The 23394-nt window shown below is 47.8% G+C and overlaps 1 protein-coding gene across 1 annotated transcript in view; it reads right to left on the bottom strand.

The window, feature by feature from the left end:
• Positions 1–9491: 9491 nt before the first annotated feature.
• The window catches only part of LOC311231041 (vang-like protein 1), a gene marked incomplete at its 5' end in the record, with an annotated part of 16812 nt that continues 2909 nt past the window's right edge, over positions 9492–23394 (bottom strand). Inside the window, 6 exon segments of the mRNA XM_084317510.1 lie at positions 9492–9755; positions 12070–12304; positions 13058–13214; positions 20043–20093; positions 20096–20202; positions 21256–21266. Of these exon segments, the coding sequence (XP_084173636.1) occupies positions 9495–9755; positions 12070–12304; positions 13058–13214; positions 20043–20093; positions 20096–20202; positions 21256–21266 (822 nt within the window). The 3' untranslated portion in view covers positions 9492–9494.

Genomic DNA, 23394 nt, shown 5'->3' on the forward strand with positions numbered 1-23394 from the left:
CAGGCTTCCAGCATTATAGAGTCCAAATCCGATCCTAGCCAATCAGATTCGAGCTGACTGCCACACCCTAAAAGTTTAAAACAGGGCTGTGAGGAAGACACTCAGCATATTTTCCCCTCTGCACTCTGAACATTGTATTAACCCGTAACTGTTCCCACGGGCCGAATATTGCCCCGATCCTCGCGAGATTAAATCCACGGGGACCTCTCGGCGTGCCGAAGCTTTTCCTAAATCACTTCCATCATCGAAGACGAGGGGAAAAGGTCGGCTCGCGACCCTGAAAATATCGCGTGATTTTAAAAACGCTGTATTAAGTGAGCCTATTATGGGATCCACGCGAGCTTTCTATCGTGGAAACATCTGGGCGTCCCGCAACTTTTACTCATTCACATGTAGCCCCGAAAATGCTTAGAAAAGGAAAACAGAAAGCATGGAATAAACTCGCCGAAACGGAAAAGTGTCCCACGGGCGCGCCGTGATTCCGATCCGCGTGAAGATATTCACGGCCATAGAGGAGACCATGGGACACCTTTTTGCAACCGAATATGTGTCTCGAATTTGCTCCCACGCGGCGTGCAAAATCGTGCAAGGAAAAATTTGACCAAAAATGAACCAATGCTCCAGCAGTATTAATGACCCTGATGTAAACAAAGACTTTTTGGCTTCCCCTGTTATTTTACCCACACGACGCCACTGCTTGTTAGGGGTGTGTGACAATATATTGCGATATGAAAATGTGACAGTATGTATCACAGAGACAAAAAAGGGACCATGATGTCAGCACAACTGTTTATTTCTATACCTCTTTATTATACCCGCAAAGATGCCCTAAGAATGTCAAGACTGTGGCAAGACGTTTTGTTGATTAGGCTATACGATGTTTCTGTAACACACAACTTTGAGGGAAATGCGCTTACCGTCTTGTCCGGATACGGACCACTAGCCTAGCATAAAACTCCTGGAGAGGTGTTTGAGACCGCGCTCCCTACCTGTGGAACAAATTACCTGCCGTCGTAAGGGGCGCCTGCTCTGTAAAAGCTTTTAAAATCCCGCTTAAGACCCATCTTTTCTCTCTCTCCTTCAACCTACTGTACCCTGATCTCACCTGGACGGGGGCCGACCCTTAGATTAATCTGTCTAGTTTAGTTAGGATGTCTGTTATCTGCTCCAGTGTCTGCTTTTCTGCACTTTTTTTTTTTTTTTTTTATCTTTTTCCCCCTCCTTTTTCCTCCGATTTTCTCCCATCCCAATGTTAGTCGTTATGCCAATTCCCAATCCCCTTCCTGGTCGCTGCGCACTTACCCCCCACAGTCGGTCTGGGAGAGTGGAGGCTATCACGTGCTTCTCCAACACACGTCCAGCCAATCAACCGCTTCTTTTCACCTGGCAGCGCGGATTCTCACTGAGAGGGCGTAGCGTGTGGAAGGATCACACTATCCCACTTAGATCCTATCCTCGCTTAGCAGGCGCCCCGACCGAACTGTAGGAGTCGCTGTTTACAACAACCCGGACCCACCCTGCCAGCTTCTCCCACCCTCTAATACTGCCAATTGTATTAGTGTGAACGGCCAGCCAAGCTGGTGACAACCCCGGAGCTGTGAGCTGGATTCGAACAGGCTAATCCAGCCGCTCCGGGGTTGGTGATGAACGCAATCTCTGTTACGCCTCCTGTCTGGCCTGCAGCGCTGAACCTTACCTGCTCTGCCCTGACCAATTCTGAGTGGTCTCTCCTGCTCCCCTGGTGCATATACGGCCCTGAGCCATTGTCTTGTATCTCATCCTGTATATATACATACGCTTGCAGTAGTTCTTAGTTCTATCTATTACTAAATTTCACAATTTTCTTATATACTTTGATTCTACTGTCACCATGTATGCTCACTACAGGTATTTATTGCTCCATCTCCGCCGTCTTCTTTCCGTGGTTTAGACGTTGAGTTCATTGCTGGGTTAATTACTTCTATTCTATTCACATAATATGATTGCTACATATATCTATTCTATTCACATAATATGCTTACCACATGTATCTATTGCTATGTCCGCCCCTCACAAACACGCAAACTGTCTAACACCTGTCCCGTCTCCCTGTCTCCCTGTGAGTGGCTGTCTCGTGGTGATGGCCGGAGTGGAGATGGAGCAATAAATACCTGTAGTCCCGTGATGATGCCTCAAATAGATCCGCCATCAGCTCTATTTTTCAATCTTTCAAAATGTTCAGTTGCTATCGCATGCACTTATCTGTTTCATTACACATATGAGTGCATGCTTACCAACTGTTCGCCTGTTTTATTGCAACACTACTATCACCGACATCTAAGAAGGGAGATCCCCCCTTGAATGACCCTTCTAAGGTTTCTCTCCTCCACATTGCCTGTAGTGCATTTTTTCCTATTGCTAGGTTTTAGTGAGTTTTTCCTTACCTTCGCGTGGTATGTCTGGGAGTGTTGCATTCATTTATTTAAAAAATGTTGGACTTCGTGGTGTTTTTGTTTTGTTCTTGATTTATTGTGATGTTTCTTCTTGATTTGTTTAAAGAAGACATGTCCGGCCCATGAGGACATTAACGTGTGTTGTCGGGCCTTACAAATAAATTTGATTTGATTTTTGGCTAACAGCTATAGGCTAGTGGTCCGTATCCGATTCCGTTCATCTGTGGTAAGCTAGGCTAGCTTGCAGTTGGATAGCTTTCTACTGAACGCACAGGAAATTATGGTATCTATCTTCTCGTCTGACTCTGGAAAAGACGCTGAGTGTATTCACCATAATGTTGTGGGTTGCTTAACAATTTCATGATATGGGGGAAATAGCATTGTTTTGCATATTTAAAAATATTTTTCCAGACATAAATGACCTTCATTCAAGTTGTTACAAGTATTGTGATAATATCAAATCATGAACAATCATGTAGGCCTATTGGATCAAATCATGAACCATCATGTAGGCCTATTGGATTTGATTTGATTTTTATTTGTCTCGAACCTAGAAACATAAAACAAGTTTAAAAAAAAAACTAAAAGGTAAATAGTCAAAGACTATTTCCATACAATAAGTGTTCGAGAAGGAACAGGCGGAAGTAAAACAACTGATCAAGCCCATTCCTTACAATATTTGACATTATAATTTAATAAAAATAAAAATAATATAAAAAATTAAATAAAAGTGTTTTTTTTATATATCCAAATGAGAAAAAATAATAGGCAGTCACATTACTGCTCAAGCTCCTCTCTCTTATATGTGTCCATAAGTGCTTGTTTATAGCTACCTTTAAATGTATTGATATTTTTGCTTAATTTTATACTCGCATCCAGACCATTCCAGAGTGATACCCCCCAAACTGCAATGCACATACTTTTAAGAGTTGTACGTACCGTAGGTTGCTTTAAAGCTAATGTCACTCTAAAATGATAAACACTCTCTCTAGCCATGAATTTTTTTTGAATGTTGCTTGGTAATTTGTTTTTTATTGCCAGAAACATAATTTGTGCAGATTTGAATTTGATTAAGTCCATGAATTTTAATGTTTGACTCCTTACAAACAGACTATTTGTGTGATCTAAATATCTACCATGATGTATGGCTCTTTTTTTTGCAGTGTGCATATCTTTTGTAAGTTGCTTTTATAAGTAGAACACAATCTCCATATTGCACGGTGTAATTAGGAGTCTATTTCTGAGCATATGCCTCTGAGAAACACATAGTTCAAGAACGCATGTCACCACAGGGCTCAGAGTGAAGGCTCGGTCATTTGCCTCTTGTTCAAGGACACTTGGACCGTTGGACGGGGCGAGGACTGTCACCTCCGGCTCCAGGACAGTCTCTTAGAACCACCGGGACACTTTGGTTGGTGATGATAAGTGAGATTCTAGCATGTCTGTACACGGCAACCATTTTGGGGGGAAATTAAAAGGGACATGCCAACATTATGGGAAATGCTCTTATACCGTCTTCTCCAGAGCTAGACAAGAAGATAGATACCAATTCCCTCTCTGTGTGTTCAGTATAAAGCTATCCTAACTGAACGCACAGGGAGGAAATTGGTATCTATCATCTCATCTGACTCTGGAGATAGGTATTTTCAGTTCATTACTGTCTAATATTTTACATCCAGCTCCTCTGGGTGCATAGGTCTCTGGAATGTGCCAGTGGGTCGAGTGACCACGCCAAGCCAGGCACCCAGAAATACTCTGACCTGATGACCTGTGTGACCTAATGTGCATGCATGGCTATATCGGCCCTCCGGCCACAGGCCAGTGAGAGGAGCAAACCAGATGAATCCTTAGACTACCATATACGACCAAGCCTGTCTGATCATCCATTATAACCAGTGGCTCGCTAAATTTGGAACTCCCACATAGTATTTAAGCCATGATGTGTTTGTCATTCTGGAGCCTTGCAGCCCCCATGGAGGGCTGTGGTCTCCAGCACTGTTCCTTGTTCTCCGTGTGTTCCTGTCAATAAATACCATCGATTGACTTCACATTTGTTTCCTGAATCTCTGTCCAGCTGGCTCATACATATCAATCCAAAGAACTCAGTTTTATACTATCAGAAGACTGTAAAAGTGTGTTTCCCATGCAATGAGAAAATGCAAATGACTATTTTGACCATATATTGCACTCTCCACAAGACAGATCACTGTAATGCAATCCTCAGCTAAACCATGTCCAACCAAAGTGTCTGACGGAGTGACGGGTGTCCCTAGGACTAAACCTTATTATTAGATGGTGGTCCATGGCCTCAAAAAGATCAATTTGGGTTCATGAGTTTGGCAAGTTTGGTAAGCCCTGCTGTAGGGCAACAGATCCAGCCATCCCAGTCTAGACCGAAGCTCAAAGGAGTCTGGATCGATACAGAGGGTAGAGTAGAGAAGCCCTAAATGCCAGGCAGTGATCCCCCCCCCCCCCTCACACTCCCGCCTCAGTCTGCACATAACCAAGTCATTACCAAATAAATAGAGACGCTAGAGAGGAGAAAAACATATTCCATTTAGATGCAAATGCTTCTCGTTTCCCCCCTCTCCTCTCTCTCTCTCTCTATCAATCCCGCGCTCTCTCTCCCCAGTAGAAGGGATTAAGCCGAGGACAGATGAGTTCCGACAGGCCGCCTCGCGCCCGGCGCTCTTCGAGGGATGAGGTCGTTCGTTTTCACCGCCGGACATTGACATTGACATTCATTTACCCACAAGGCTCGAGCCCCGCGCCGCTCTGCCGAGGCTCGAGACGGCAAAGCCAATTACCATTGGGCTCCATGACAACCAAAAGCCACCCGAAACAACCCCGGAAAATGCTGACATTTTGGATGTGGCACCTCGGGAAGGAGGGCAGCGTTCGTCTTAACGGGCATTGACAGAGTGTTAGCTTAATGCCCACGTTGCCAGAAAAAAAAATAAACAAGCCATATGGAGATTCTTCACTTTGTATTTTAGATTGTCTATCTATTATTGTATATTTTGTATAGTGTTTGGCCTTTATTCTTTTTCCTTTTTATATGAAGCACAATCTCAGGGGGCTCATACAGAACCAAGCAGCTTGTATGTCTATCTATTGTAATAAAAACATCAACCCCATACTGTATTCCCAGTCTGATCACACTCAAATGACAGTCAGTCAAATAAATAATTATACTACACTTCACCAGTGACTGAAGGGACAGGTCCACTCACTAATTTCACCTCAATATGTCATTCCTATGACAGATTGGGGTTATTAGACTGTAGTCAAGAATCTCCACGGACTCTACATTGCCAATACTGTGCAATAACAAGTCCTCCCACAGAGCAGGTTTACAAATGTTCATAAAAATGTTTTATTTTATACAAATGCTTAATGCAGTGTGAAGTTGAAATAACGTGTTTTACATTGCAAATAGTCAGGTAGACGACACAAAGCTGTGCAAAAAAGAATAATCAAACAAAATAAAACCAGAGAGGACCTAGGATTTCTGTAACCCGGCAACACTGACAGAGAGAGGTGATGAAGATGAGCGAGGAAAGGCTGGCAGTGTGAAGAGGAATGGCATACATGACACATACACGCATGCTTGCTTTGCTCACATAAATACATACAGTGTAAAAACATGAGGCACAGTCACATCGGGGAGCTTGGGTTCATACAAAGTTCAGCTGTCAAAAAGGTACAAAATATGACCAGTGCTTGTACGGTGTGTGTGTGTGTGTATATATATACACACACATATATATATATAAAGACATTTGTTTTCATTATGTTGAGCAAGAAAACAGAAATAAAAAATTATAATAATAAAAAAAAGCAGGACTGTTTGGCTTATATTACGAGCCACATTTTTTTTTACAGTGAAAGAATGTTCCGGATAAACCCACAGACACAGCATCACTCAGGTTGGTGGTATTGTTGGGAAGAATGTGAATGTTCGGTTTCACTTTCATTCACACATTGCTGGTGGACAACAACAACAATGGCTGCTTCGCCAGCCAGGGGGCGCTAACGGACAGGTCTGCTCACAGCTGTGGGTGATAGCATCTTTTTGTGTGTGTTTGTTGTCCTCTTTGTCTGTATAATGTAACTACAGACTAGGTACATGCCCATCTCAGAGTCCAGTTAAAGGTAGGATCCGTAATGTCGTCGAACGCCGACCTCTAGGCAAAAGATGACAATGCGGCACTTGCGCTTTGTTTACAGTATTTGTTTTAGTCTCATGTGTGGGTTGGGGAGGGGTTTGCTTACTGCTGGACACAGCCTCCAGCTCTGCCAAGAGAGGTCTGGAGAAATCCACAGTATAATAAGTTACTAAACTCCAACCCACACGTCCAGACCAAAACAAAAAAGGTAAACAAACCCGATACCAAGCGGGGCTCTTTTGCCTCGAGGTCACTGTTTGACGGTATTACAGATTCTACCTTTAAAGAGAAGCGAGTCAAGGAGTCCTTATGTGAGAGAGAGAGCACATCCACTTAAAGCCACGGAGAAAACCGGCAAACCGCTCACACAGATACTTCCCAAGGTTTGAGGATCGACAATATATATCTCAGTTCATGTTTTTTTCTTCCTCTTCATTCTCATCAATAAGATACGTTTGATTTCAAAGCCTTTCTGTACCACTATACAACGGCACACAATAAATACGTTGGTTCAAGAGATGATTGGGGAGGGGGAATATAAACGCTGATAACAATAAGACTCTTCAAACGAAGGGACTAACTTGAACCCTTCCAATACAGTTGTTGACCTCAGCGTACGTGGATTGTTCGCCAAAACACACATCTGGTTCCGTCAGGCGGAGGCGAGTCGAGGCGGCGGAGGCTACGGCGTGAGAACCAGACGGTCCAGTTGGGAAGGCGGTCCCGCCCCAACCGCGGCACTCCTTCATCTCCAGGGCAATTATACTGTGTGTTCCGGCGGCGACAATCATCACTAAATCCTAGTGATACTGTAGCTTATATGGTAGTTCACCTCCACACACACACACACACACACGCATGCACGCACACACGCACGCACACACGCACACACACACACACACGCACGCACGCACACACACACACACACACGCACACACACACACACACACACACGCACGCACGCACACACACTTGAGTACAGCCCTGGAATAAGACTTCTCAAGATTGTCCACAGCATACTCAAAGTCATTTTTGGGGAGCTAAGCTCATATAAAGAGTAGGGAATCAGTAGTAGTAGTAGTAGTAGTAGAGCAGAACCGCAGTAAACCGGTTTTTAAAAAACTTTTAAAGTCAGGGATACAGATCTTTCTTTTTGTTTATCGTCATGGGACCCAGGCTCGTTGAAACCCATCACAAGCATAATTACTAACTGCCGTCATGTGGGGACAAAACCGAGAAGAAGACCCCTCTGTTTTGGGGTGTCATAGTTTGAGAAATTGGGCTACAGACGGGGCACAAGCTCGGGTCAAACATCGGGTCCAAAAACATCAATCTCCTCTCCGCCACCGGTCCGCTCAATCACGGCGAAGGGAGGAGGACTCAGTAGACACGCGAAGCCCCGAAAAGGTCGTTTACCAGACAAGGCAGGGTAAGTGTTTTGGGGGTAATATTTCGGGGGGGGGGGGGGGGGGTATCTCCCTTCTCGCACAGCACGGTTCAATTGGGAGTCGTTCCCAGGGGGAGGCCTCGTGCCAACAGTGGTTAACTCTGGAGGAAAAGCGCGTGTGTGTTCTGTTCTCCCGGTTGCAGTGGAAATGTCTCAAGACGTCGCTCCGCTGCTGCACCTGGAGGAGCTGAGGCGCGGCGGAGCGAGACAACCTGTCCCACTTTGCGCCGGCTCTAAAAATAGCTCTCTACGCCCCTGAGATCCCAGGGAATTTCAGCGCTACTGTTTTAGCCCCCGGGGGTGATTCTGCTATTCCAACTCGGTCTGGAATTTGACATATCGGCTCAGAAAGGAGAAGGGGCTTCTGTCTGCGCCCGACTTAACAGCCAGCTGGAAACTTGTTACCGACGTCCTACATCAATACCTGAGGAGCCTGAGGGAGAGAGAGTATAGGTCGAGATTCACTTGAACATAATTCATTCAACGTACAGATGTAAATCCGTCTGCATTTAATGCAAACTTTTCCGATTGAAATTATTAGTTAGAACTTGATTTTCTTTTTGTTTTGTTGTGGCAAATATTTCAATTCAGGTGAAATCTTTTCCAAATCTTTCCAAGGAAGAACTGTACTCGACTTTGCATCGTCACAAAGAGGCAACAGTTAAATCCATACATTTCTCGTGGATGCTGTGGATAGAAATTCACCCATGAAACAGCATCGGGGGCCATTTTTTATAGGAACGCGAGGGGAGAGCAGGGTAGAGTAGCTGTATAAAGACAAAAGGGGGCCGTCTGGTGTTTTCTTTCCAGAGTTCCTCCAAATCGCAGTCCTTAGTGGTTTTATCCGTCTGTCCCAACAGGAAATGGGCGTTCCCATGGTCAACGCCGTGTCACATGATTCTCCCCGGCGATACGTCACACATGCCACGCGATTCCGTGGCGATGAGTCAAAAGACTCTTCGTTGGTTTCCTTTCTGTGTTTACAGCTCCAACGTCTCGAGGGGAGGAAAAACAACTACATTTGTGTGGAGACACACACACCGGCCGACACACGCACACACAGAGAGACACACACACACGTGTCACGTTCCATGTCCCGTCTCAATCAAACCTCCTGTGTGCCGCGTGAATCTGTGTGAAACTTTTTTTTTTCTCCTTTCATTTCTTCTTCTTCTCCAAATCAAATATAAACCGATCATAGAAAAAAAGAGAAACAATATATTCAAACACATGTGTGTGTGTGTGTGTGTGTGTGTAATATATAGATTCATGTATAATATATATTAAAAAAAAGAAAATCCAAAACTTTTTTTAAACGGCAAACCCAAAATATAAACATTTGAAAGCAAATAAAAAAGGGGCGTCGAGGTGTGAGGGATTCCCCCCCCTCCCAAAAAAAAAAAAATAATAATAACAATAAAAAAAAAAAAAAACGTTGGAAGAGTTCTACACCGATGTCTCCGACTGTAACCGCAGGACGAACTTGTGGGACTTGGGGTCGATGTATTCCTCCGACATCTGGATGTAGGGGATCTTCCTGGCCGTCGCCACCAGGCTAAAGTCTATGCACTTGAGCACGAAGACGGCGCCGTCCTTGAGGCCGCTGGTGACCGACACGTCGCTGATCAGGGCCCACTGGCGGGCCTGCCAGCGCTCCCGGCCGTACTGCAGCGTGGGGCCCGGGCTCAGGTAGCTCTCCAGGAACGCCTGGGGCACACACACACACACACACACACACACACACACACACACACACACACAGACACACACACACACACGCACACACACACGCACACACACGCACACGCACACACACGCACACGCACACACACACACACAGACACACACACACAGACACACACGCACACACACACACACACACGCACGCACGCACGCACGCACACACACACACACAGAAAGAGACAAGTGAGCTACACTGTCACGTATTAGTTGTGGACAGAGTTAAATGAGTATATGTATAGGACATATAGGAAAAAAAACATATTTGTGTTCTTGGGAGGCTTAAATATTATTTATTAAATTAGGTCATTAATTACTTAATTAATTGTCTATCATTTTCCAATTTTATACACACAACCAAAATATACAGCAATCTACAAACAAACAAAAACTGTCCTTTTCTTCATAGACTTGGAGAACACATTGGTGGTCATAATTCTTCCTTGTTTTCCCCCTTTCATACAACAACAACAACAACAACAACAACAACAACAACAACAACAACAACAACAAACAAGGACACCAAGTGTCATATATAGATGCCAAGCATGAAGGCAGATTCTCTGAACTTTTAGTCTAAGTGTTATGCCTAGTGAACCGCCACTAGGGGCAGAGTGGTTCGCTGTGAGTGAGTTAGTAACATTGTGGGTCTAAGTGTCATGACTGTGAACCGCCACTAGGGGCAGAGTGGTTAACTGTGAGTGAGCTAGTAACATTGTGGGTCTAAGTGTCATGACTGTGAGCTGCCACTAGGGGCAGAGTGGTTCGCTGTGAGTGAGCTAGTAACATTGTGGGTCTAAGTGTCATGACTGTGAGCTGCCACTAGGGGCAGAGTGGTTCGCTGTGAGTGAGCTAGTAACATTGTGGGTCTAAGGGTGTGTTCACATCTGAAAGTTCACACTACCCTGTTTGGTGCGGATCTAATTTGTAAACAAAGGACATGCTGTCGCATCTATTGGACTATAGCACTCACAAACGTAATCAGTTGCCGGCAGCGTAATGAGAGAGATACTATTATGAGCACGGCGCTAGTCGACTAGAGGAGAGAGAGAGAGAGAGAGAGAGAGAGAGAGAGAGAGAGAGAGAGAGAGAGAGAGAGAAAGAGAGAGAGAGACCTTTCCTTCCTGCGTAAGCTGTCAACTACTAGACAGCTGCATAGGAGCAGCTCGAGATGCGTTGTTGTTACAGAGCTTGTCCACGCTGCTATTATGAAATTACCCAAAAAGTATGTAAGCTTTTTTTTTCTTTATCTGAGAGAATGTCCGCGAATGTCCTCCTCACGCAGGAGAAAGTTGGGGGGTGCGCGCGGCGCGAGTCTATAGAGAGAGAGGAAGAGAGAGACTGCGTCTAGAGAGGAGAGAGAGAGAGGGAGGAAGAGAGAGACTGTCCGCGTGCGGCGCCAGTCTAGAGAGGAGTAGGCTACTTTGCTTCCTGGATTAGGTACTATAGTTCGATTGAAACGAACCGAGTCCCAACTTTTCAAGAGGACCATGGTTCGGTTGTTTGGTCCTCATTATAGTTCGGTTTGCGTTCACACCTGTACAAACCAAACGGACTATCGATCTAAAGGGACCATGGTCCACTTAAAGGGACCATGGTCCACTTAAAGTGGACCAAACAGAGTAGGTGTGAACGCGCCCTAAGTGTCATGACTGTGAGCTGCCACTAGGGGCTGAGTGGTTCGCTGTGAGTGAGCTAGTAACATTGTGGGTCTAAGTGTCATGACTGTGAGCCGCCACTAGGGGCAGAGTGGTTCGCTGTGAGTGAGCTAGTAACATTGTGGGTCTAAGTGTCATGACTGTGAGCCGCCACTAGAAGGGCATAGTGGTTCGCTGTGAGTGAGCTAGTAACATTGTGGGTCTAAGTGTCATGACTGTGAGCCGCCACTAGGGGCAGAGTGGTTCGCTGTGAGTGAGCTAGTAACATTGTGGGTTTAAGTGTCATGACTGTGAGCCGCCACTAGGGGCAGAGTGGTTCGCTGTGAGTGAGCTAGTAACATTGTGGGTCTAAGTGTCATGACTGTGAACTGCCACTAGGGGCAGAGTGGTTCGCTGTGAGTGAGCTAGTAACATTGTGGGTCTAAGTGTCATGACTGTGAACCGCCACTAGGGGCAGAGTGGTTCGCTGTGAGTGAGCTAGTAACATTGTGGGTCTAAGTGTCATGACTGTGAGCCGCCACTAGGGGCAGAGTGGTTCGCTGTGAGTGAGCTAGTAACATTGTGGGTCTAAGTGTCATGACTGTGAGCCGCCACTAGGGGCAGAGTGGTTCAGGGGGGCTGACCTTGGGCGTCATGTTGTTAGTGATGCAGAAGGCCAGGTGCTGCTGGATGCTCTCCATGCTGTGACAGTGCTGCTGCTTGGTGGTCCTCAGGTACTTCTGCAGGGCGCGCGCCATGGACGGGAAGATGGCCTGCGCCGCCTCGCGGGGGTCCATCACGTCCCCCGGGGCCTTCTTCTGCTCCTCCTCCTGCATGCGCTTGATGTGGGTGAACGCCTCCTCTACCGCCACCACCAGTCTGGGAGGGGAAAACGTGGCAGATAAAAGGTTTTAGGTCTTATGTCTTAGATAAGATAAGATATTCCTTTATTGATCCCTTGGGCAAATTCGTGCATCATAGCAGCATGGGGGAGGGGGGAGGGGAGGTATAGGTATGGGCAGGGTAATAGAAGAATGACAAATATAGGCAAGACAATTAAATCTGAATATAAAATATGAGAAAATTAAACAGCATAAACAAAGGTTCAGATGAGGGTCTGGTCCAAATATCCTGTATGTTACAATAAATATAGGCGATAAAAAGATTAATAATAATAATAATAATAATAATTATGGGGCTACGGCCACCAGGCCCCGCTTTTTTGTGATCAGACTTCCTTTACTTCCGTCACAAAAATACTGGCAGAGGTCTCGACAGTCGTATCTGAAAAGCTTCAATCGTCTCTTCCTCATAAAAATGCTGGCGTGAAAGAACTCCTTCTATAATATATGATCTCTCTGTCCACATATGCACTAGGGGCAGAGTGAGTGAGCTAGTAACATTGTGGGTCTAAGTGTCATGAATGTGAACCGCCACTAGGGGCAGAGTGGTTCGCTGTGAGTGAGCTAGTAACACTGTGGGTCTAAGTGTCATGAATGTGAACCGCCACTAGGGGCAGAGTGGTTCGCTGTGAGTGAGCTAGTAACACTGTGGGTCTAAGTGTCATGACTGTGACCTGCCACTAGGGGCAGAGTGGTCAGATGTGTGTCAGTCCTTGTGGTCTCCCCTCACCTGGCTTTGCGCTTGCGGACGCGCCTCTCGTGCTCCGCCTCCTCGTAGTACAGCTCGTTGTGGCTGGTGTCTCGGCGCCGCGCGGCCGCAGCGATCATGGCTCTGGACTGGGAGTGGGCCACGCCGGCCGCCGCGTTGTTACCTGGACGCTCTGGACCTGGAGGAGAGACGAGGACAACAGGACACGGACGCTCAGTGTCTGTGTGTTTCAACAACAACAACAACAACAACAAAATTACACCAGTTAACCTTTTCACTGCCGCACTACCAAAAAACGGTTAACCCTTCTTTCACGGTCGACAATACACAGACGGTTATAACCCTTTCGCTGCCACCGTCGGTTGTGTGATAGTAAAGGGTTAACCTTCTGTCGTGTGGCAGTGAAGGGGGTTAAAGGAACACGCCAACATTTTGGGGAAATTAGCTTACCGTCTTCTCCAGAGAGAGACAAGAAGATAGATACCAGTTTCCTCTCTGTGTGCGTTCAGTAGAAAGCTATCTGGCTGCACGTTAGCCTAGCTTAGCACAATGAATGGAAGCGGACAGTGCCGGTTAGCCTAGGCATTGTCCAACTAACACCTCTCCCGAAGGCTAACCGGCACTGTCCGCTTCCATTCATTGTGCTAAGCTAGGCTAACGTGCAGCCAGATAGCTTTCTACTGAACCCACAGAGAGGAAACTGGTATCTATCTTCTTGTCTCTCTCTCTCTGGAGAAGATGGTAAGACGCTAATTTCCCCAAATGTTGGCGTGTTCCTTTTAAGAATGCTGTGCAAGATTAATACATGCATCTCCTTATTCTCCCCTCAAGCAGCTACTGCTACTACTACTGTGATCATCCGGAAAGATCTACATCCTCAAAATCAAAACACGCTTCTCACTCACATATGGTCATTAATATTCATCGTCTCTCCCATTACCCGGCTCCATGCCGTCTTCGGGGCGGCGCGGAGTCTAGTTTAATAAGGATCCTGGGCGACTTCAAAAGTCTTAGTTGTGTGGGTTGTGTGGCGTATTAGGAGAGGAGGGGAGGCTGATTATACCAGGGAACGCCGTGTGATGTTAATGCGGGTTAAGAGAGGGCGGAGGCGGGTGAATTATTGATGTGAGCTGGGGCGTCGACGACGGACAGAATGATTTATGGACCAATCAGAGGGGGGGTTTCTAATGAAACAAAATACGCCCCTTTTCTTATGTGTAATTATAACCGCTATTGGAACTTTGTGGGATGTCGGCTGCTCAAGGTGGCTCTCTCAGGGATGCACCAATATATATATATATATTAGTGCTGTCAGGCGATTAAAAAAATGTATCTAATTAATTACAGGATTTGTAATTAATTAATCTAATTAATCGCATTTTAATCGCATAACCATTTTATGCCTGATATTCTATATTCTATAATCATATTTCAAATTGCATGTGTCCGGATGGCAGAATTCAGTACTGTATCTACAAAACCTTCTGTTTAATCATCTTCCATCTATTAATTTGCTTAGATTTTTCAGGTCTGGTCAATTTGAGCATGGTGTTATTCACAGTCAAAGATCAAAATAATTTAATTGATATTCTCATTTGGTTCATTACAATTTACTCAAGCCTAGTAACAGACACAGTATTTCTGACACTGGGAATACATTCCCTGAGATCCATAGATGTCCCTAGAATCAGATACCAAGAACATGCAAATGGACCATATTAAAAAAAAAGTCTGTAATGTGTATTCTACGTCCGTATTAAATGAATGAGATAAAAAAAAAAATTATTTAAATTTTTTTATTTTATTTTTTTGTAATAAATTTTGAGTACATTTTCATAACGCGATAATTTGCTGTGTAATTAATTAATCAATCTAATTAACGTGATAAACTGACAGCCCTAATATATATATATATATATATATCACTCTTTTGCACTATGCCACTAATAAACATGAAGGACTAAGCTCTTGTGAAGACGCGTGAGGGTTCCATGTTTGCTACCATGGTGCTACCAGTGGTGGTGAAGGAGGCCATTTCCACCCTACGTTGTGGGGAGCGTTTTTGAGTGTCTAGAAAAGCGCTATATAAATGTAATGAATTATTATCTGATTATTATTATACTACTGTGTATTGGACACACAGCAGGCTGTCCAGCTATACGCACCACGAGGACAAACGAAGGACCCAGTGAATCACTCTCCAACTTAATACTGAACCCTGGGAAACTGTAATCATAAAGTGATATTAGGGGGGGGGGGGGGGGGGCATTTTATAGCATTTATGGGGATATGTCCATTATGATATATAGAATTAATATTCTTTCAATTATCATTAAATCGTTCCTTTTCAGGGACATTGTCTGCCGTCTGCACCCATAATCCCTATTCAGAAACCCTCGCTCGTCGTTTACAACCTCGGTTGAACCCACCAATCAGGTCGGGAGGAGGGTGAACTCCACATGAAACGCACCAATCAGGTGGGGAGGAGGGTGAACTCCGCATGAACCCCGACAGGAGGGCGGGGTCTGTTTAGGGTCGGCTCGCTCACTGCCCGAGGCAAACAACAACGCTCAGCGTCAGAAGATGGCTTTTAAAAAAAGACGGGGGGGGGAAATACTCCCATATTCTGTTTTATCCTATTTCCACTTGCCTAAAAAAACAAACAAACAAAACGACCATCAAACCAAACTAGCCATCGCCTGGGTTCAGCCCCTGAAGCACTAGCCCCGCCTACTTTGGAATTATTTTGTGAGATGAAAGAAAATCTCAAACCCTGCCCTCTTTTATTGATCCTCCAATCACAACGGTTTCTTTCTTTCCTCAAGGAAACCGTTGTGATTGACGAAAAGAGGGCAGAGTTTGAGATAGACTTCAGCCGAGGTGGTCACCATTAAAATCAACTGAGTCCAACGGACGCTATATACTCTGTGTGTTACAGCTGCTCTGGCCGGCAAGGGTCCTTAATAAAGGAAAGAGAGAAGTGGTCCCTCGATTCTTATTACTGTATTACTGCAGAGAGAGAGAGCTAGAGAGAGAGAGAGAGAGAGAGGGGGAAGAGAGAGAGAGAGAGAGAGAGAGAGAGAGAGAGAGAGAGAGAGAGAGAGAGAGAGAGAGAGAGAGGGAGAGGAGAGGAGAGAAAAGGGGCAGAGGGAGAGAGAGGAGAGAGGAGGGGCAGAAGGGGAGAGAGAGAGAGGGAGAGAGAGAGAGAGAGAGAGAGGGAGAGAGAGAGAGAGCTAGAGAGAGAGGGAGCTAGAGAGAGAGAGGAGAGTAAGCAAGCTAGAGTAATTGTGAGACAGAGAAAGAGAGGGAGGGTGAAGAGAGAGAGAGAGGGAGCTAGAGAGAGAGAGAGAGAGTGGGAGAGAGAGGGGGAAGAGAGAGAGCTAGAGAGAGAGGGAGCTAGAGAGAGAGAGAGGAGAGTAAGCAAGCTAGAGTAATTGTGAGACAGAGAAAGAGAGGGAGGGTGAAGAGAGAGAGAGAGGGGGAGCTAGAGAGAGAGAGAGAGAGAGAGAGAGAGAGAGAGAGAGAGAGAGAGAGAGAGAGAGAGAGAGAGAGAGAGAGAGAGAGAGAGAAGAGAGAGAGCTAGAGAGAGAGGGAGCTAGAGAGAGAGAGAGGAGAGTAAGCAAGCTAGAGTAATTGTGAGACAGAGAAAGAGAGGGAGGGTGAAGAGAGAGAGAGAGGGGGAGCTAGAGAGAGAGAGAGAGAGAGAGAGAGAGAGAGAGAGAGAGAGAGAGAGAGAGAAAGAGAGAAGAGAGAGAGCTAGAGAGAGAGGGAGCTAGAGAGAGAGAGAGGAGAGTAAGCAAGCTAGAGTAATTGTGAGACAGAGAAAGAGAGGGAGGGTGAAGAGAGAGAGAGAGAGAGAGAGAGAGAGAGAGAGAGAGAGAGAGAGAGAGAGAGAGAGAGAGAGAGAGAGAGAGAGAGAGAGAGAGAGAGAGAGAGAGAGAGAGAGAGAGAGAGAGAGAGTCCCTTGACACCTGTGTGCCGCCGGAGTAAAAACGAGTGAAGGACGAGACATGAGGAAGAGGCGACACACAGACACAGACGTGGCTATCGATCTTCAACCGTCATCTCTCTCTGCTATACGGTCTCCTGCCTGGCTTCAGCCTCAGCATGGCAGAGACACAGGAGAGGGGGGCGGGGGGGGCTGGTGGAGGAGGTGTAGCGAGCAGGAGACAGATTGCAGCAGAACGGAGGAGGGAGTCAAGCTAGTGCTCTTATGCGGGTCTAGAGTACACTCGAGGGAGAGCGATGACATAATGGATCGAGTGTGTGTGTTTTTTGATCCACTTTTTCTCCTATTTTTCTATTTTCTCCCATCCCAATTTCGTGATTCCAATTCTTCCCTCCCCTGTCTTGAACGTTGCTAGACTATGCCTCCCACTGGTCGGCTGTAGTGAGGATAGAAGCCTTGCATCGCGTGTCCCCTCCGGTACACGAGGAGGCAGCCTGTCGCATCTTTTCACCAGACAGCTCGAACTCTCAGTGGCGAGGAGTAACGCGTGGGAAGCTCACGCTGCCCTCGCCACTTCCTGTCTCTGCTGTGCAGGCGTCACCCAACCGACCTGTAGGAGTCGCTGTCCACAACGTCCAATCCCCACCCACCGGCTTTCCCACCCTCTAACACTGCCAGTTGTGTTAGCTGGGCTCGATACCAGCATCTCCTGCGTTAGTGGCGAGCGCCTTGCCCACTGAGAACTGAGGCCGGGGAGGTGTTTTTCACTCGCCTGTCACCAGGGCCGGGGCGACGGGATTATATGTAACGGGATTACAGTAATCCGATTCCAAAAATAATTGGTAACTGTAAACCGTTACAAAGAGTATTCAGATTACACTCGTACAAAATGCGTATGTGTATATTTGATTCTATTAGTGGTGCATCGGGGACATTTGAAAATAAAGTATGATATATCTTTAGAATTGATTACATAAAGTATGATATATCTTTAGAATTGAATACATAATGTGTCACAGGAGAAAAATGTATCTGTTTGTCTGTGATGCTCCTTCCCTCCTACCACCTTTACCATACAAAGCTTCCTCTAAGAGCAACGTTGCTTCACTTTGTTTCAAAGGGTGATTTTGGGGGGATTTGTGTCAAGATAATAAACAATATTCAAGCATTTGTAACTTGTTCTTCTCTAGATGTAACCTTTTATTTTTTCTTTCAAATCGTTGGAGAAATAAGTGATTACTTACTTTAGATTTTAGACTTTAGATTTTAGGCAGAATATTAAAGTTTTAAACAACTTCCAATAAAGGATTAATAACGTATAACTATTCTAATAACTAACTAATGACTAATAACTATTCAGATTACTATCTGTGAATCTAAAACTTAAACTCTAAAAAAACATATTCTGGAGCAGTCCGACCGAGCGGTCCAAAAGTAACTGAAAGTAATCCGTCAAGATTACACCGCCAAATTGGGATATCATCGTGGATTACGACACCGATTACACGTTTAAAAGAAATCAGTGATCTGTAATGAATTGCATTTTGAAAGCAACACAGGAAGGGGTTGAGAGAGGGGGGGGGGGGGGGGTTGGAGGGGATGGATTTAACTTGCAGTGAAACGGGTGTGAGTGAGTGGATTACGAGCCCGGTCGACGTGAGTACATCAAAGTGAGTGGCAGAAGCCGTTTTACTTACTGTCCAAAAGGTAGGCTTTCAGTTTAGCCTTAAAGACCCCCGTAAGGGGGGTTAAGCAGCACAACACAGGAGATAGAGGAGAGAAAGGTCAAGGGTCGAGCTCCAATGCGAGCGGGGGCGCATGGAAACGGGTCTCGAAGTTCTTCAAATCGCTCGCATTTTTTTCTCCGCCCGCTTCGAATGCTTGGCATAGCGGACGGAGGGTCGAGGAGGCACCGATCACAGTCACGTCGTGTGATAAATATGGGTTCAAATGCCGCTTCGTTTCCCCCCTCTGAGACTTTGGAAACCCGCCCCCGTTCTTAAGCCTCGTACACGCTTTGCCCTTTGAGACGCTCTGGGGATCTGCGTCGGGTCCTTTGAAACCCACTAAATCCATACTTCCAATGCCTTTTGAATTCCTTTAAATCACCTAGGACCTGGTTTTGGAAACCCTAAAGCCAGCGGAGGTTTTAAGCTGCGCCTGTATAATGGAATCGTTGTGAACACTCCATGGTTCTCACGCCTGGTGAATGTGTAGGCTGTAACCACTGGAAAACCACTAAACTAGTCCAGAACAAACTCCTTAGAATTTAAGCAAGTGTGTACGAGGCCTCATGAGGAATTCATACTCCACAAGCAGGTCAAGAGTTTTAATTGTCACGGCATACAAGTATACAATGAAATGCGGGAGAGGAGAGGAGAGGAGAGGAGAGGAGAGGAGAGGAGAGGAGGGGAGAGGAGAGGAGAGGAGAGGAGAGGAGAGGAGAGGAGAGGAGGGGAGAGGAGAGGAGAGGAGAGGAGAGGAGGGGAGGAGAGGAGAGGAGGGGAGAGGAGAGGAGAGGAGGGGAGGGGAGAGGAGAGGAGGGGAGAGGAGAGGAGAGGAGAGGAGAGGAGAGGAGAGGAGAGGAGAGGAGAGGAGGGGAGGGGAGAGGAGAGGAGAGGAGAGGAGAAGAGAGGAGGGGAGGGGAGGGGAGAGGAGAGGAGAGGAGGGGAGAGGAGGGAGAGGAGAGGAGAGGAGAGGAGAGGAGAGGAGAGGAGAGGAGAGGAGAGGAGGGGAGGGGAGAGGAGGGGAGAGGAGGAGAGGAGAGGAGAGGAGAGGAGAGGAGAGGAGAGGAGAGGAGAGGAGAGGAGAGGAGAGGAGAGGAGAGGAGAGGAGAGGAGAGGAGAGGAGAGGAGAGGAGAGGAGAGGAGAGGAGAGCATGCGGCAGTGATGGTCCCACCCACAAACAACAAAGACACACAACAATCAAGTTGGTAGACCCTCTATCCCACTCACCACGGACAACAAAGAGACACAACAATCAAGTTTGGTAGACCCTCGTTCGCACTCACAAAGACACACAACAATCAAGTTTGGTAGACCCTCGATCCCACTCACCCTCAGCGCCGCCAGCTGAGAACTCACCGTCCACATTGTAGACCTTCAGGCGGCCAGGTGTTTGGCGGCGCGCGACTTGGAGGCGGTGAGCAGAGCCGGGTTGTGGACGGGGAAGTCGCGGTAGTAGTTCTCCACGATGGCCAGGGCCGCACGCTGGATACTGGAGAGGAGAGGAGAGGAGAGGAGAGGAGAGGAGAGGAGAGGAGAGGAGAGGAGAGGAGAGAGAGGAGAGGAGAGGAGAGGAGAGGAGAGGGGAGGAGAGGAGAGGAGAGGAGGGGAGGGGAGAGGAGAGGAGAGGAGAGGAGAGGAGAGGAGAGGGAGGGGAGGAGAGGAGAGGAGAGGAGAGGCGATGAGAGGAGGGGAGGGGAGGGGAGAGGAGAGGAGAGGAGAGGAGAGGAGAGGAGAGGAGAGGAGAGGAGAGGAGAGGAGAGGAGAGGAGGGGAGGGGAGAGGAGAGGAGAGGAGAGGAGAGGAGAGGAGAGGAGGGGAGAGGAGAGGAGAGGAGAGGAGAGGAGAGGAGAGGCAGAGGAGAGGAGGAGAGGAGAGGAGGGGAGAAGAGGAGAGGAGAGGAGAGGAGAGGAGAGGAGAGGAGAGGAGAGGAGAGGAGAGGAGAGGAGAGGAGAGGAGGAGAGGAGAGGAGAGGAGAGGAGAGGAGAGGAGAGGAGAGGAGAGGAGAGGAGAGGAGAGGAGAGGAGAGGAGAGAAGAGAAGAGGAGAGGAGAGGAGTGGGACATATGTTAGCAAAGGGAGTCTTTCCTTTTGCTTCTCCACAAGATGCAGGTGAAATAAAATCTAAACTTCGAGACAAAGAAGAAAAAGAACACAGCAAATAGGCAATAACACATTATGAAAACAAAACCCAGGCTTCAGATCGATGACAGAATACAAATAATAGAACTTTCTGAATTAAAGTATAAATACACTCTCAAAAATCAATGAGAGAGGAGGAAATATAACGCCAGGGGTATGAGATGGAAGTTATGGGTGGAGGGGGGAGGAATGAAGGTGTAGGAGGGGGGGGGGGGGGGCACATGACAAAAGAAAACCCGAGTAGTTAAGAGAGAGAAATACGAGACAGTAGGATGTGAAGAATTACGGGAAGACGGATCACAGCGCAGTGAGATGAAAGGAGGATCGTGGCAGAGGGACAGAAAGAAAGAGGAGCTCACAGCGTCTTACTGCGGCCTTTAGACAACGCTGCTGTGCTCTAAGTACCTGTCTGGAGACTGTGAGGGGGGGGGGGGAGAGTGTGAGGGGAGAGTGTGAGGGGGGGGGGGGGTGAGGGAGAGTGTGAGGGGAGAGTGTGAGGGGAGAGTGAGGGGAGAGTGAGGGGAGAGTGAGGGAGAGAGTGAGGGGAGAGTGTGAGGGGAGAGGAGAGGGGAGAGAGTGTGAGGGGAGAGTGTGAGGAGAGAGTGTGAGGGGAGAGGAGAGGGGAGAGAGTGTGAGGGGAGAGTGTGAGGGGAGAGTGTGAGGGAGAGTGTGAGGAGAGAGTGTGAGGGGAGAGTGAGGGGAGAGTGAGGGGAGAGTGTGAGGGGAGAGTGTGAGGGGAGAGTGAGGGGAGAGTGAGGGGAGAGGAGAGGGGAGAGTGTGAGGGGAGAGTGTGAGGGGAGAGTGTGAGGAGAGAGTGTGAGGAGAGTGAGGGAGAGGAGGGGAGAGGGAGGGGAGAGTGTGAGGGGAGAGTGTGAGGGGAGAGTGTGAGGAGAGAGTGAGGGGAGAGTGTGAGGGGAGAGTGTGAGAGAGAGTGAGGGGAGAGTGTGAGGAGAGAGTGTGAGGGGAGAGTGTGAGGAGAGAGTGAGGGGAGAGTGTGAGGAGAGTGTGAGGAGAGAGTGTGAGGAGAGAGTGTGAGGAGAGTGTGAGGGGAGAGTGTGAGGAGAGAGTGAGGGGAGAGTGTGAGGAGAGAGTGAGGGGAGAGTGAGGGGAGAGTGTGAGGGGAGAGTGTGAGGAGAGAGTGTGAGGAGAGAGTGTGAGGAGAGAGTGTGAGGAGAGAATGTGAGGGGAGAGTGAGGGGAGAGTGTGAGGGGAGAGTGAGGGGAGAGTGTGAGGGGAGAGTGAGGGGAGATGTGAGGGGAGAGTGTGAGGGGAGAGTGAGGGGAGAGAGTGAGGAGAGAGTGAGGGAAGTGTGAGGGGAGAGTGTGAGGGGAGAGTGTGAGGGAGAATGTGAGGAGAGAGTGTGAGGAGAGAGTGAGGGGAGAGTGTGAGGAGAGAGTGTGAGGAGAGAGTGTGAGGAGAGAGTGTGAGGGAGAGTGTGAGGGGAGAGAGTGAGGAGAGAGTGTGAGGAGAGTGTGAGGGGAGAGAGTGAGGAGAGAGTGTGAGGGGAGAGTGTGAGGAGAGAGTGAGGGGAGAGTGTGAGGAGAGTGTGAGGAGAGAGTGTGAGGAGAGAGTGAGGGAGAGTGTGAGGGGAGAGTGTGAGGGAGAGTGTGAGGAGAGAGTGTGAGGGAGAGTGTGAGGAGAGAGTGTGAGGAGAGAGTGAGGGGAGAGAGTGAGGAGAGAGTGTGAGGGGAGAGTGTGAGGAGAGAGTGAGGGGAGAGTGTGAGGAGAGAGAGAGGGAGAGTGTGAGGAGAGAGTGTGAGGGAGAGTGTGAGGGGAGAGTGTGAGGAAAGAGTGAGGGAGAGTGTGAGGGGAGAGTGTGAGGAGAGAGTGAGGGAGAGTGTGAGGGAGAGTGTGAGGAGAGTGTGAGGAGAGAGTGTGAGAGGAGAGTGTGAGGGGAGAGTGTGAGGGGAGAGTGAGGGGAGAGAGTGTGAGGAGAGAGTGTGAGCGGAGAGTGTGAGGAGAGAGTGAGGGGAGAGTGTGAGGAGAGAGTGTGAGGGGAGAGTGTGAGGGGAGAGTGTGAGAGGAGAGTGAGGGGAGAGTGTGAGAGGAGAGAGTGAGGGAGAGTGTGAGGAGAGTGTGTGAGGAGAGAGTGAGGAGAGAGTGTGAGGGGAGAGAGTGAGGAGAGAGTGTGAGGGGAGAGAGTGAGGAGAGAGTGTGAGGGGAGAGAGTGAGGGGAGAGTGTGAGGAGAGTGAGTGAGGAGAGAGTGTGAGGGGAGAGTGTGAGGGGAGAGTGGGGATGAGTGAGGGAGAGTGTGAGGGGAGAGTGAGGGGAGAGAGAGGGAGAGTGTGAGGGGAGAGTGTGAGGGAGAGTGAGGGGAGTGTGAGGGGAGAGTGTGAGGGGAGAGTGTGAGGGGAGAGTGAGGGGAGAGTGTGAGGGAGAGTGTGAGGAGAGAGTGAGGGAGAGTGTGAGGGACGAGGAGTGAGGAGAGTGTGAGGAGAGAGTGTGAGGAGAGAGGAGAGTGTGAGGAGAGAGTGTGAGGGGAGAGTGTGAGGAGAGTGTGAGGAGAGTGTGAGGAGAGAGTGTGAGGGGAGAGTGGAGTGAGG

This window comes from Notolepis coatsorum, assembly GCF_963971535.1.
Source record: "Notolepis coatsorum genome assembly, chromosome: 1".
In the NCBI taxonomy this organism is placed as follows: domain Eukaryota; kingdom Metazoa; phylum Chordata; class Actinopteri; order Aulopiformes; family Paralepididae; genus Notolepis; species Notolepis coatsorum.